At 44.5% G+C, this 14,777-nt stretch overlaps 1 protein-coding gene and 1 long non-coding RNA gene across 2 annotated transcripts in view; both read left to right on the forward strand.

Annotated features, from left to right (window-relative positions):
* The window catches only part of runx2b (RUNX family transcription factor 2b), a 61,248-nt gene extending 54,201 nt beyond the window's left edge, over positions 1–7,047 (forward strand). Inside the window, 3 exon segments of the mRNA XM_080452522.1 lie at positions 1–84; positions 1,942–2,103; positions 6,553–7,047. The exon segment at positions 1–84 is cut by the window's left edge and continues 93 nt beyond it. Of these exon segments, the coding sequence (XP_080308648.1) occupies positions 1–84; positions 1,942–2,103; positions 6,553–7,031 (725 nt within the window). The 3' untranslated portion in view covers positions 7,032–7,047.
* A 1,441-nt stretch (positions 7,048–8,488) lies between these two features.
* LOC308102682 lies at positions 8,489–11,303 on the forward strand. Its single transcript, XR_013934682.1, has 2 exons — positions 8,489–9,950; positions 9,981–11,303. It is a non-coding gene; the product is annotated as an uncharacterized lncRNA (long non-coding RNA).
* The last annotated feature ends 3,474 nt before the right edge of the window (positions 11,304–14,777 follow it).

A 14,777-nucleotide genomic window follows, 5' to 3' on the forward strand; every position in this document is an offset into this window, starting at 1 on the left:
TCGCCGTGCCGACGCAGGGCCCCCGGCCGGTCCATAACTCCGGGCCCAACTCCTTCAACCCCCAGGGTCAGACGCAGATAACCGGTGAGGCTCACAGCTCCCTAGATTTAAGCCGCTTTTTTATTGCGTTAATGTTATTCCTTCATTTCTACCCAGCAAAATCCTGAGTGTTAATTTAACCACTTCAAACCTATAGCAACCCTATTCTGGTCATGTCATAATAGGGGTTCATAACTTTTAAAAGGTTTAAAAAATAATAATAATAATAATAATGTATCCCCTCCAAAAATTGCTGAAATATCCCAGCAACAAGCTCACAATGCTCACGACGTGTTGTTAGGTGGTAGATTGGCTATTTTAGCTATTCCTCGCACAACAAAGAATATAGGGCTTCCTATAAGTGATAAGTTATTTCGCTGAGAGTGTAACAATGGAGTCATACAGGTCCACCGAGTTGAATTAACACTCAGGATTTGACGTACTTTGTTTTGTTTTTGGAAGCAGACTCCAAAGTAGTTGAGACCCATCTCTCTTGGCTTTAACGACCAGAATCGGAATCCGCCATGGCTGCGGCCGTATTGCCCCTTACTTGTATGTGCGGCCCGCTGCGTATCAGCACGGGGAGCCAGCAGACGTTTACGTCAGGTGAAATGTCACACCTGGAACAGGAGTCACATGTTGACGCTAACGGGGGCAACATAACGGTTCTGCCACGGAACAGTCAGATGTCAGATTGTTCAGAGGTTGCGTGTCCCTCTGTAGGTGCATTTGCATCAGGGAAGGTAACCCCATCTGTCACGACTTTGGGATGTCTGCCACCCGATCGGCCGTGCTGCTCAGACCTCGTCACGGGCCCATTTCGCTGTCAGCCACTCTCCGGCGTTTGCTCCACAGAGAGAGGGGATAGTTTCAGGGACCGTTAGACAGATTAGAACTAAGAACAAGTCCTACTTGCCCGGAACAGGAATTAATTCCGTGCAAGCGGAACGAGCTACAGTAACTGCAACTTGAGTGTAAAAGTTTTGAGGTCAGGCTTCAACGGCACACGTCTGAGTGCAGTGTCATATTTACCGGTGACTGTAAGTAACATCAGTACATTCTGAAAATGCACCCCATCATTGAAATGTATCTCATGTATTCACGCCCAGCTTCAGTCATACAATTGTACGGAAGGTAAAAGTTCCGTTCGAGCACAGATATAAAGTGTATTTCTGTGTGTGTGTGTGTGTGTGTGTGTGTGTGTGTGTGTGTGTGTGTGTGTGTGTGTGTGTGTGTGTGTGTGTGTGTGTGTGTGTGTGTGTGTGTGTGTGTGTGTGTGTGTGTGTTTACATCCTTGGTTGTGTGCCAGCGAGGCTCTCAGCTGCAGCGTGATGTTTTATGAGACAAACAGGAAGAACTTCTCTTGGAAGGTAAACATTAGATGTGTATCATTACTGAGGACATTGCATAAGAGGTCCAACCAATACTTAACCTCAAAACACCAGCGCAGAGAGACAGAGACACTCACACCGGGAGAACGAGTGGTCTTTAGCGTTATCGTCAGTCGGGAGGCCATTCCGTGCCTTGTATTTGTCACAGCGTGACAAAGAGCTATCGTACACGTTAACAGAGCCCCATTTGACCATGTAAACCAAATATAGTTAGTTGGCCGGGGTCCCTGCACAGCTCTATACTTGGCCTGCTCTTTTATCCTGCTACACCAAATCTTTTCACCGAAAATAGCAGATCACCAAGCTCACTTGTAGATCTGCTATTTTCGCCGATTGTTCGCCCCAGAATAGGGACGCTACGGCTCATGCGGTTACATTTCTCACACTGTTGCTCTTTTTTTCTCTCTCTCTCTGTCTGTCTTCCTGTGTCTCCATTTCTGTGTGTCTGTGTCTTTCGGTGTGTGTCTCTCTCTCTCTTTCCCTCCCTCCATCCCTTCATGCTTCCCTCCAGACCCCCGGCAGTCCCAGTCCTCTCCTCCCTGGTCGTACGAGCAGACTTACCCATCCTACCTGAGCCCCATGACGTCGCCCTCGGTCCACTCCACCACCCCTCTGTCCTCTAGCCGAGCCACAGGTCTGCCTGCCATCAGTGACGTCCCCAGACGCCTTCCAGGTAAGCACTTCAGTTCACACTAGTAGCCTGCTCAGGATAAACTCGTTAGTTTCACAATTTACGGGACATTTACGAAAATTTAATTTAAGCAGCAAAGTACAGGAAATGTATGGAAAATACAAACACATAATTCTGCTGAAAATCCATATTTTTGCATGTCATTTATAGGCGAACATTTTAGTTGTGGTTGATAATAATTCAACTCTTACCAGATACCACTAGAAGGATGCCCTGTTTTTGTTGCTGTGATGATGTCAGTCATGCTCAGTTTGGGGAAATCAGAGCTCTGAAACTATACCTATTTGTGACAAGATGGAGGTTGTTTTTACAGCGTGGTACCAAAGGGGCTGGCTGTCTAGATGAGAGTTTGTCTGTCTCCCTTTGTATCTTTTGTGAATATCTTTTCACATGTTTTCATTCATAATCTCAGATCCACCGCCCCTCCATATTTGGGCAGAACTAACGTCATCATTATGACATCAGAGTTATTAAATCCCCTGCACCACAGTTGAAAAAATGATATGCTACTATTAGCCTGAAACTGAACACAACCCTATTACCACAATGAGCTGCTATTAGCTCATCATAAGATGAACGTGAGGAATGAGGCTTGTTGTCAGTTCAACTCCCTCTCCAAAAGCGGTTTGGATGGCTTTTTTTAAACAGTGGAAGGGAAGAGAAAAAAAACACACACACACACACACATACACACACACACGATTGTTTCCTTTTTTTCCTCGCTCCAAGTCTTTGATCCCAGTGGAGTATGGGTAATAACAGGCCCGGGGATAATAACAGGCTCGTGAGGGACAAATAAAGCGTCTTTATAGCGATACGCCACTCTCCCAAAGCATTCTGGGTAATTGCATTAGCCCAGTCCCTGTGCCATAACAGCAGCATCTGTGTTCTAATTTGTCCCTTTCCACCTAAACATGAGTATTCCTTAAAGAAAAGAAAAAAACACATAAAAAACTAAACAAGAAAGACTACATTAAATACCGCCAGACAAGTTTTCTTCCTCGTACACCTGTTTGACCCAATGCCAGGTGAAACTTTTTCTTTTAACTCCCCTGTGATTTCTCTCTCCCTCCCTCTCCCCCCCTCTCGCTCTCTCTCTCTCTTTATCTCTCTGTTTCTTTGTGTTAATGTACTACACCCTAATTCCTCCTCCGTGTGCCCCGAGCAAGGGTGAGCGATTAAGCGACGCTGTGGTGTGACTGTGCATCAGAGAGGAGTTTGAAAGCCAGCCAGCTGCCCTGTCAGCTTTGATTAGCTCGGTCTTTCCCCTGCTGCTTTCATCTCGGTAGCGTCAGGGCTTTGTTCTCAAAGAAACGCACACACATGCACACACGAGCGCACGCACACACACACACACACACACACACACACACACACACACACACACACACACACACACACACGCACTCGCACACCTCTAGTGTGTAATACCTCCTAAGTGATGTGACTAAGGGTCTCAGATCTCAAGAGATCACGTTGACACATCGCCAGGTGACGCTTACAGTACCTGTAACAGTATCCCGCCACATCGAGGACATACTGGCAAGCTAGCAACGGGGCTGGTATGTGTGCTACACAGTACAGTATGCTCTGCGCGCGCACACACACACACACACACACACACACACACACACACACACACACACACACACACACACACACACACACACACACACACACACACGCACACACACACACACACACACACACACACACGTACACTGAGACACACATCCACACAAATACAGCCACACCCACAAACAAACACACACACATATCCACACACACACACACACACACACACACACACGCACACGCACACGCACACACGCACACACATGCACATGAGACACAAACTTGAAATTAAACATACCTAACAACAAGAGGCTCTTGTCATGGAATGTTAAGGGTGATTTTATATGCACTGGAAATAACCGATCCACAAGCTCACGGCACGAGTGTGACGTACGTGCTGAGAGCTTGTAGATCGTCTGTTTTCAGGTGCGTGACACTGCCACGCAACTAAGAATTTACTGTCAGCAGCACAAATGAGCCGATCGCGAAAGTCAATCATCAGTAGATTCGAGCACTGAATTCGGAAGTGGGGCCCGAGAGTTTTCGCGTTTGTAAAACGTGTCCAAATATTTATACGACACAGAGGCTCTGCTTTCATTTAACAGCTAATGAAGCTCAACCTGGCTCATCATCACAGAACCCCCCCCCCCCCCCCCCCCATCACACACACACACAGACTCGTCCTCCACCCCCATACACCGCAACCGGTCCAAAATGTTAAAAGCGGGAGTCAGGGAGTGTATTGAACGTTCCCCTGCCGGCGCGTGCGTCTGAGATCACACTGCTTCCTCTGTTGTGTCGCAGACAATCACCTACTATTCCTGCTAGGAGAAATCAAACGGAACTCATGAGGGAGGAAGTAAAAAATAAATAAAAAAATGAAAGAGTCTTAATTGACAGCATATGCTATCTGACGCTGCGTGCGTGCATGGCAACAAAAGCCCGGCTTCGCAATTTCTGCCCGCGCATATTCACTGTCCCTCCACACCCCCCCCCCCTCTTCCCCCACCAAACTCCCAAATATACACTCACATACCCCTCTCACCCCCCCTCGCGCGGCAGACATGGTGACACGGAAGACGCCTAGTGATTTATGATAAGAGCGCAGTGGCTGGACTCAACCACTGAAAGGAGACTGAGAGAGCGAGCGAGGACGGGGGGGGGGGGTAGTTGAGGGAGGGGGGGGGGGGGTGAGGGAGTGAGAGAAGGGGTGAAGACCTCCTATTCTCTTTCAGACTCTCTGGGCCCCTGGAAGCATGATGCTCGCCACAGCCAGTTTAGCGGTTTTTAATTTTTTTTCAACGTTTTTTTTAGGGGACGAAGCAGAGGAGAGGAACAGGGGGGGGGGTGATGGAGAAAGAGAGAGAGAGAGAGAGATGGAGGGTCCTACTCACGCTCTCCATTTTCTAATATACACACGCGTGCATGCATGCAATCACATAGACATGCACTGACATGCAGACACACTGACGCGCGCGTGTACACACACACACACACACACACACACACACACACACACACACACACACACACACACACACACACACACACACGCGCACACACACACACACACACTGTGGAGCCGATGGGAGGCAAGGAGAGGAGCCACATCAGAGCTCAGCCTTGCCTCATTATGGATCTCATGGAAACAGTTTCTCCCCAAAGTGTTTCCACATGTGCTGCTTCTGATTCATCCCAACTGCTTTTTATGTGCATACAGTATTCACACACACACACACACACACACACACACACACACACACACACACACACACACAGACACACACACTTACACACACACACACACACACACACACACACACACACACACACACACACACACACACACACACACACACACACACACACACACACACACACACACACACACACACACAGAGAGAGCCCATGCACGCCATACACGCACATATCCATACGGGTTCTCATATGCACACGCAGTGCATGCATAAACAATCACGCAGATACACATAAACATGCGCCAACACACGCCGAGAGAGACATAAATATGGAGCAGGGTAAACATATTAACGCATAAGCATGCTCGGGACCTCTGCTGTGTATTTGTTAATTTTATCAAAACTCAAAAGTCAAAGTGAAAAACTCAACCGAAGTATATTACGTTTTTTTGTATCCCTTTTCCTTCTTTTATGAATGCTGAGCCCACAAAATGCATTATCCCCAAGTCTTTTCCTAATTGTTTAACTGGGTTTGAAATGGCTGGCTTTCGCTAGCTGCTATACAATTCAATTTACTACTGTTTGGTGTCCCAGCGGACTAACTCGTTATAGTCAATCACTGAACAAGACAAAGTACAACAACTTTTGTATCGGAGTCCAAAGCCACATCATCTCACACGATCAAGACTGACAACGGCAAAGAAATAAAACATGATACTTATGAATACTGAGGCTTACATAATACCTATATCTATGTATCTATAAATCTATATCCGTATAAAGTATGTCTGTATCCATATGATCTTGATCTACAGCAGTGGTTCCCACATTCTTTAGCTCAAGACCCAAAAGAGAAATTTGATGTCTCCCCGGGAACCAAACTAGTGAAAATAGCGGATCTACAAGCTCACAACAGCTTGTAGATCTGCTATTTTCCCTACTTCTTAAAAGTTAAAGTTTTCTTTTTACATTTCTTCAAGTTTTTATTTATTTATATTTTGCACCAAAAAAAAGATATTACTTGTGGCCCATACAAATGGGTCCACGACCCAAACATGGGTCCCGACCCAGGGTTTGGGAAACAGTGATCTACAGGACTACCATTGATCTTTAAGGAGTTCTAAACGGATGAATGTCTTTCTTGCGTGTGTGTGTGTAGGTTCGTCTGACCTGAGTCCGTTCCCGGGGCAGTTTGAGCGCCAGTTTCCAGGCCTCTCCTCCCTGACAGAGAGTCGCTTCTCCAGCCCACGGATGCACTACCCGGCCACCTTCACCTACACTCCGCCCGTCACCTCCGCCATGTCGCTGGGCAGCGCCCACTACCACACCTACCTTCCGCCCCCTTACCCGGGGTCCACTCAGAGCCAGAGCGGGCCCTTCCAGACCAGCAGCACGCCCTATCTCTACTACGGCGCCTCCTCGGGCTCCTACCAGTTCTCCATGGTCCCCGGGGGCGATCGCTCGCCCTCGCGGATGATACCGCCCTGCACTAGCGCCTCGACGGGCACCTCCCTGGTCAACCCCAACCTGCCCAGCCAGACGGAGGGAGGCGTGGAAGGCGACGGGAGTCACAGTAACTCCCCGACCGTGCTCAACCCCGGGGGGCGCATGGATGAGGCGGTCTGGAGGCCCTACTGAGGGAGACAAGAGTGTGGCATGAGGCACCGGGGGGTGTGGGGGGGCGGATGCATGGGGGCAGGGATTATTATGGGGTTGACAAGAGAAGCGAAGAAGTCAACTGATGTCATGGTTTGAAAGCACAAAACCTTTTTTTTTCCCCCCCCAAGAGGGGGAGTTTTGAGCGACGATCAGCAAAGAAACGTCTCTCCCTTTCTGCTCGGATATTAAGGTTGAGATAAAAAGAAAGGCCAGGCTTGCATGGACTTGTCTTCCTGGAATGTGTTTTGACCAAGGCACTACAAAGGGAGTTATTCTCACAGCAATAATGAGAGAGACACCAGACAATGTTGGTTCACTAGGTCCAAGTGGATGATGGATGAGACATTACCCCCTGTTTTATTATAATCCACCAGCTAAGGGACGCTTCGGAACATTTGTAAGAGACTGTCTCTTTTTTTTGTATAGTGTTTGTATTTCTATAAGGCTTTTTGCAGAGCATGTTTTTTTTTGTACCATGACAATATCAAGATGCAGGTTAAGCACTGAGTAGCAAGTGATGAGTGTAATTGCGTACGTTACCGTAGGTGGTATGAACCATACAATTTGCTTTAAAACCAATTAATTTAACTTGTATATTGTGGGTTAAACGTTAATGTGGATTGAGGCGTTTTTTTTTCTTTTCCTTTTTCTGAGGAGTTTTAACTTATAAAGCCATAAATTATGTATTGTATTTGAAAACTTGAGTCGAAGTGTAATCTGAATATTTTTGCTGCATCTATATGACTAAGTTTAAATTAAAAAATTTGATAGGTAATTTAAAGAGTGAGACGTTTAGGGTTTTTATTTTATTTTTTATTGTACCCAAAGATTTGAATTGTGTGGAATATTGAAATGCTATTTCCAAAGAGTATTGCAACATTGTTTCTTCTGGTGTAACTTTCAGCTTAACTGCTCCGCTCATTAAGCGCCCAACATATTCGCTAGGCGTTGACATGGATTTGGCTCCAAATTAAAAACCCTTTTGGTATTCGTTGAGCAATATCATGTACTGTGTCTCTTGGAGACATACCACAAAAAAGTCCTTCGATGGGGTTAAAGAATTATCCAAGTAGGATAATAAAGTACGCACCACAGATGCAATTCTTTATATAATTTATATATGTACATGTACATGTACATGTACATGTACATGTACATGTACATGTACATGTACATGTACATGTACATGTACATACATGTATATAGTATAACAGTGTATATATACTGTATATGTATATGTACATGTACATGTACATGTATATGTATATGTATATAGTATAACAGTGTATATATACTGTATATGTACATGTATATGTATGTGTATGTGTGTGTATATATATATATATATATATATATATATATATATATATATATATATATATATATATATATATATATATATATGTACATGTATGTGTATGTGTATGTGTATGTGTATGTGTATGTATATATATATATATATATATATATATACATATACTGTATATATATATACACATACTGTATACATACATATGTGTGTGTGTGCGTGTGTGTGTGTGTGTGTGTGCGTGTGTGTGTTTGTGTGTATTTTCATTGTTGTGCTCAGACCAAATACGAGGCTTTGCGGTATAAACTATCATACATTCATACTCAGATTGACATTTAGCCCAAAGATGATTATGGTGGTGCCATGACCAGCGGTGTTCTTAAAGCGCACTTCCAAAAAGTAGCGGGTCTAACCTAAATGTTCAGTCATGTTACGATACATGATTCCTCAGGACTGGAATAATCCGTGGGTGATCTGGAAGTCCACAGGCTTGCTGGATCTGCACTATGTCCTCTCTGTATAAGCGATGCAGCTGAATGCTCTGTCCGATTGTAGGGGAAAGATCCCCAGAGACTATTATATAGCCTGGTTTATACTTCGTCATACAGACGGAGTCGCACGCCCGAAAATAGCCCATCTACAAGCTTGTAGGATGGCAGTGGTGGAAAGTAACTAAGTACATGTACTCAAGTACTGTACTTAAGTAACGTTTTTAGATACTTTTACTTAACTGGAGTATTTCCAATTTTCAATACTTTTACTTCTACTCCACTACATCTCAGAGGCAAATATTGTACTTTTTAATCCACTACAATTACATGTAGTTACTTTGTTACTAGTTACTTTGTAGATTTGTTTTATTTTTTATGATCAAAACTTTATTTGAGGTTTTACTTTTAGCAGGTTACTTTGTAGATTTTGATTATTATTACAAAACATATATTAGCCACTTCAGCCCTATATACATTTCGGCCATTTGAAAATAGCCGATCTACAATCACAATGCGTTGCGATGTGACGCATTGTGAGCTTGTAGATCTGCTATTTTCAAAAGCATTTTGTACATTTTATACATTTGAAAACGTGTGAAATGGGACAATGAGTACTTTCTACTTTTGGTACTTGTAATTACATTTTGATACCAATACTTTTGTACTTTTACTCAAGTAAATTTTACATTCCGGACCTAACATAGTATTTCTACATTGCAGTATTGATACTTTTACTTAAGTAAAAAATATTTGTACTTTTTCCACCACTGGTAGATGGGCTATATTGGGCGTACGGCGATGTATAAATGAAGCATATACGTATATGGTAGGTTTACACATCACGTGCTTTGAGATGGCTTTCAAAAAGTTTGTCTCGGTGTCTGACACATACGAGTACAAATTTATTTTATTATTTCCTCTTTCAAACTCTTTGAGTTAGAAAAGTAAAATATTATAAAAGAGGCTGTGATGTTTCTTCAGGCATTTTTTTTTTTTACAAATAATGTTTTCTAAAGAAGAAAAATAATTAATTTATTTTCCATTTCCTGTTTTCTTTTGTGTTTGTGTGTGTGTGTGTGTGTGTGTGTGTGTGTGTGTGTGTGTGTGTGTGTGTGTGATGGTGTACAGAATTGCTCCCAGCCCTCAATGCCCAGTATTGTGTGAGCTCAGGATTATTCTAGTGTGCAAATGCAATGCAGATATTTCCAATTTGCTTTTAAACGTTTGTGAGATTTCAAAAAGAAAAGGAAAAAAACGAAGAAAGGACTGGTAAACAACAAATATAGGAGAGTTGTGTATGTTTGTTTTCATTAAGCACTTATTCCATGTTTAAATTCAAGCAGCACTTGCAGCTGACTGCCGACAGGGCAAACGGTTTTCGTCTTCAGTGCAGTTGTAACGCCACTGCAGTCACACGCATGCACGCATGCAAAGCCTACACACAGGAACCACACTCACACAATATAACATTTGGCTAAACAGGCCATTGGAGTTGAATTTTATCTCATAAGGCAGTTGGTATTTATTTGAAAAACAATATTTTTCAGTTCTTTTTTTTTATCTGAGAAAAATAGCGGTCCGTGGCTCAACTTCAATCCTTTCATGGAAGGTCTGCATGCATAGCCTCTCTCTGCCAATCTCTCAATCTCTGCAGAGGATGTCTTGAGCCCATTTAATGGAATTGAACATGTCACACTACATTTCCTCTTTCAGCCCGAAAGGAGACGCAATCCTTCTATTATCCTGTAACACTAGAAAACAAACCACCAGCCTCTTAGATTGTAGCATTTTATTTTATTTTATTTTGTTTCATTGTTCTTTTCTTTTTTTTCCTTTTACCAATCACACATTTGTTCAGCATCTCCATTGAAAACATACCCATCTGTTGGAATTTATCCCACCTTTTTTTCCCCCAGAGTTTGAGACATGAGGACAACGGTATTTTAGACTGTTTACACTTCCACGCAGCACTGACATCTCATTCTGTCCTCATCTGCTTTGTTTGTGTTCTGTTGGTTTGTGTTTTTTTTTTCCTTTCCACAAAACGAGAGGTCGATGCTTGTTTTCTCCCCTCGGGTAAATGTCGCTTACAAACTGTCGTCAAAGATGCTGACCTTGTATTAATAAACGGCACTGCCGTGTATGATATCCAGGAAACCATACTTTACCCCGCACTCCTGTATGTAAACTTCTTTACTTGTTATGTCTATTGTTAGCGCTTCCTCTCTCATGAACACATTGTCAGATCAGAACATGTCTCGGACCATGACAAGGCGAGGCTCTGTTCAGATGTTTTGCTGGTACGTTTCATATCTGAAAAAAGGTCATTTGTGGGGCGAGTGCGTTCAATAAAAAAAAAGGGACAAAGGACCTGACAACAGTGAGTGAAATTGGCATTGTGATTGTACATTTTTTTGTTTATGTTTTAAGAATAAAAGAGGAATTTTGTTACATCATTGTTACGTGATACGTTTTTGGTGTTTTGGGCTATTTTTGGTGAAGAGATTTAGGTGTTGAGGGAAGAAAGGAGGGGACCAAGTGGAGAACCCTGGGGGACCCTTATCAACAAAGTACTATACAGTATAGGGTGTAAGTGGTTAAGAGTCCTAAAAGCCCTGACACACCAAGCTGAAATCAGCTGAAAAGCCACTGTTGAGTCTGTGGCCTGGCAAGAAATTAGGCCACTTCTTACTTCCTTCACAGGTGTTACCAATGATACTAATTGAGGTTGTGTTCCATTCTGGTCAAACAGAGTCAGGGTGCTGCTATTGTGCATGTTGGCTCACTGGACAGGCTCTGTTAAACTAAATGGAACCGAGCCTTAATTAGTATCATTGGTATGTACTGTAAGTAAGAGGAGGCTCAATGTCTTGTCAATATGGCTGCCATGCATAGAGCCCGTCGGCCATAGTTTTTGCGGTGTGTCCCCATGCTGTTGCCGGTAGTCTGCCATTAGCGGTGGCGGTGGCCATTCACCCGAGGTCGTCGGTGAGGAGAGAGCCCTCTGGTTGGCTGTTCAGCCTGAGCGAATCAGAGCACGAGAAGAGTAAACAAAGGTAAGCAGCAAGCTAACGATTAAAAAGAGGGCACACAGATGCAATATTTACATCAATTATCTGTATTGAATAGCCATATACTTTCTCAATTTGTATTCTGAGCACATGACGAGAACGTATAAACAGGATTCAGCGGTGCGAAAATGCTCTGCTTGTTTTAATTACCAATTGTTACCAATTGTTTCCCCATGATGCTCGATCACCTTACGGTTTTGTTTTTGGATCATGAGTACAGTACTGCCACCTCCAAGTATGGAGAGTTATTTTCTCTCACGCAGGCGCAGAACATGCGGCCATCAGCTGACTGTCAGCTGTAGTCTGTGCAGGGGGTTTCAGCACAACTTTTGCTGAAGGCCTGAGGGAACTGATCAAATGATTAGTCACTGTTAGTCACCGTTGGGTCTATTAGTCGATTGGCTTAGTGTGTCAGGGGGGGCAGGAACATTAAGGCTCTAGAATCGGGGTGTGTCGTAGCTGAGCAGATAGTGTGTGTCTCACATAGTGAAACCCACCATCTGATCTTACATCATCAATTCCAGTGATGGGGGAGTCTGAATCACAAGTCAGCATGCCCAAGGTTTTGCCAGAGAAAATCTCAGGTAAGATTGGCAGGGCTGTAACCGAAGTCTGTGGTTGGTCTAAGGCGGTTTGTGGTTGGTCAATTAATTATCTAAAGTAAAGCGAAAACAACTGCGCAAACAATAATCTTATTTCAAAAATAAACTGTTGGCTTTTCCTGCTTATTACAGCACCTCAGCCTTCTGATAGTGAACAGTGTGTTCTTCACTCAAGCTACTGATTGATAGCAAGCTGGCAGATTTCCCACTGTTAAATGTTTGAAGTGCACAAAGCGGGGCCTTCATATTCACTTTGAACTGCTCTCGTACTGTTGACGTGCAGATCTTCCACGAGTGTTTAATGTAAGAAGCACATTGAGCGGTGTCATCCCTGCCTCCATGACTGCCACTCAGTCTGCACCAACATTGTCTTTGGACGTGGATAAAGCCAGGCTGGAGCCCAGGCAATGAACCAGACTGCTACTAGCTACTGCCTCCACCGCCACAGCATTGTTGCAGAGGTACACACACACACACACACACACACACACACACACACACACACACACACACACACACACACACACACACACACACACACACACACACACACACACACACACACACACACACACACACACTGAGAAGCCAGAGAGAGAGAGCAGCAGAGACATAGAGAACCAGGGAAGCTGTTTTACATTATTCCAAGACATAACAGAGCCAATCTAAGCGAGGGTGCACACACACACACACACACACACACACACACACACACACACACACACACACACACACACACGCACATACACACACACACACACACACACACACACACACACACACACACACACACACACACACACACACACACACACACACACACACACACACACACACACACACACAAAGAGAGAAGGGTGGGGGGGCAGAGAGAACTCCACCGGTCCATATGTTTTTTAGGCTCAGATTGAGAACATTCTCGGGGTTTCCCTGAATATAGATTGCGTGGAAAAAGCTCCCGTCGGTTTCAGGTTCGCATTCCCGGCGTTCTCAGCCATGTCTAGCAATTATAATAATGAACTCCGGCGGAGCAACGGGACCCAGACACCCAGAGAAATTAGCATAATGTCCTGCATGCACGAGACGGCACTGAGGAGGACTCTTTTAAACAGGAACAGTATGGAGCTCTTTCGCTCTTGTGTGAAACATGTTGATGCATCCCCAGAGTTGTTGTTGTTGTTGTTGTTTTTGGCCAGGTTGTAAGTGGTTGGTGCGAAGTGGGAGTGAACTTGAAGTCATGTTATGCAACTACAGTGCAATTAACGGAGAGAAGTACTGTAAAAACAAGGGTGTATCAGATGCCAACACACACACACACACACACACACACACACACACACACACACACACACACACACACACACACACACACACACACACACACACACACACACACACGCGCACACACACACACACGTGCTGGCACACACACACGCAAGCGTACATGGACACAAACACGTAACACACACGTAACACACACGTGCATACAGGGCTGACAGCCCAATACAAACTGTTTACATGACCTCTGCGAGTGTTTCACAGGAACAGCTCAGGCGGGAAGTGGCCCTCCAGGGCCCCATACCACTCACAGAGCTGTATATCTCCTCCTATGTTTCCTTCTTCACCAGCAGGTCCGTCCGACTGAGGACTGTGTGTGTGTGTGTGTGTGTGTGTGTGTGTGTGTGTGTGTGTGTGTGTGTGTGTGTGTGTGTGTGTGTGTGTGTGTGTGTGTGTGTGTGTGTGTGTGTTATTAGTGTATACCATGTACAGTGTAGGCTATGTGTGCTAGCTTGCTTGAGCACATGTGTGGTCATATGTTCACACGCACTTGCGCGTGCGTGTGTGTGTGTGTGCATGCGTGCCTGTGTGCATGTCTCCTCATCTCCTCTTTGGTCCTCTGTCTGCCTGCATCTTGATTTCTCGTTTGGACTCAGATAAGCCCGAGAGCTCGGCCTCAGTGGTGTGGAACTGGACTATCAGGCTATCAGCTTGGAATCCTGACCTCCCTGAACCTCGCTGATCTAATGTCCCCCATCCTGAATTCCAACCAAACCCCACTGACCGATGGCGAAGGCCCATGCTTAGTGTGTTACATAGGCTTACTAGACAATCTGTCAGATCAGCTTGCGCCCACCAAAAAATACACAGGAATTGATCTTAATTCGATCTGAGTGTAATTGAGCAACCCCATCCCTGCTCCAGTGGGTTTTCAAACAGAGTCAACAATAACTGTGTACTTTGGCGCACTCTAG

Source organism: Gymnoscopelus braueri (genome assembly GCF_963280865.1).
Source record: "Gymnoscopelus braueri genome assembly, chromosome: 16".
NCBI classification, from domain to species: Eukaryota; Metazoa; Chordata; class Actinopteri; order Myctophiformes; family Myctophidae; genus Gymnoscopelus; species Gymnoscopelus braueri.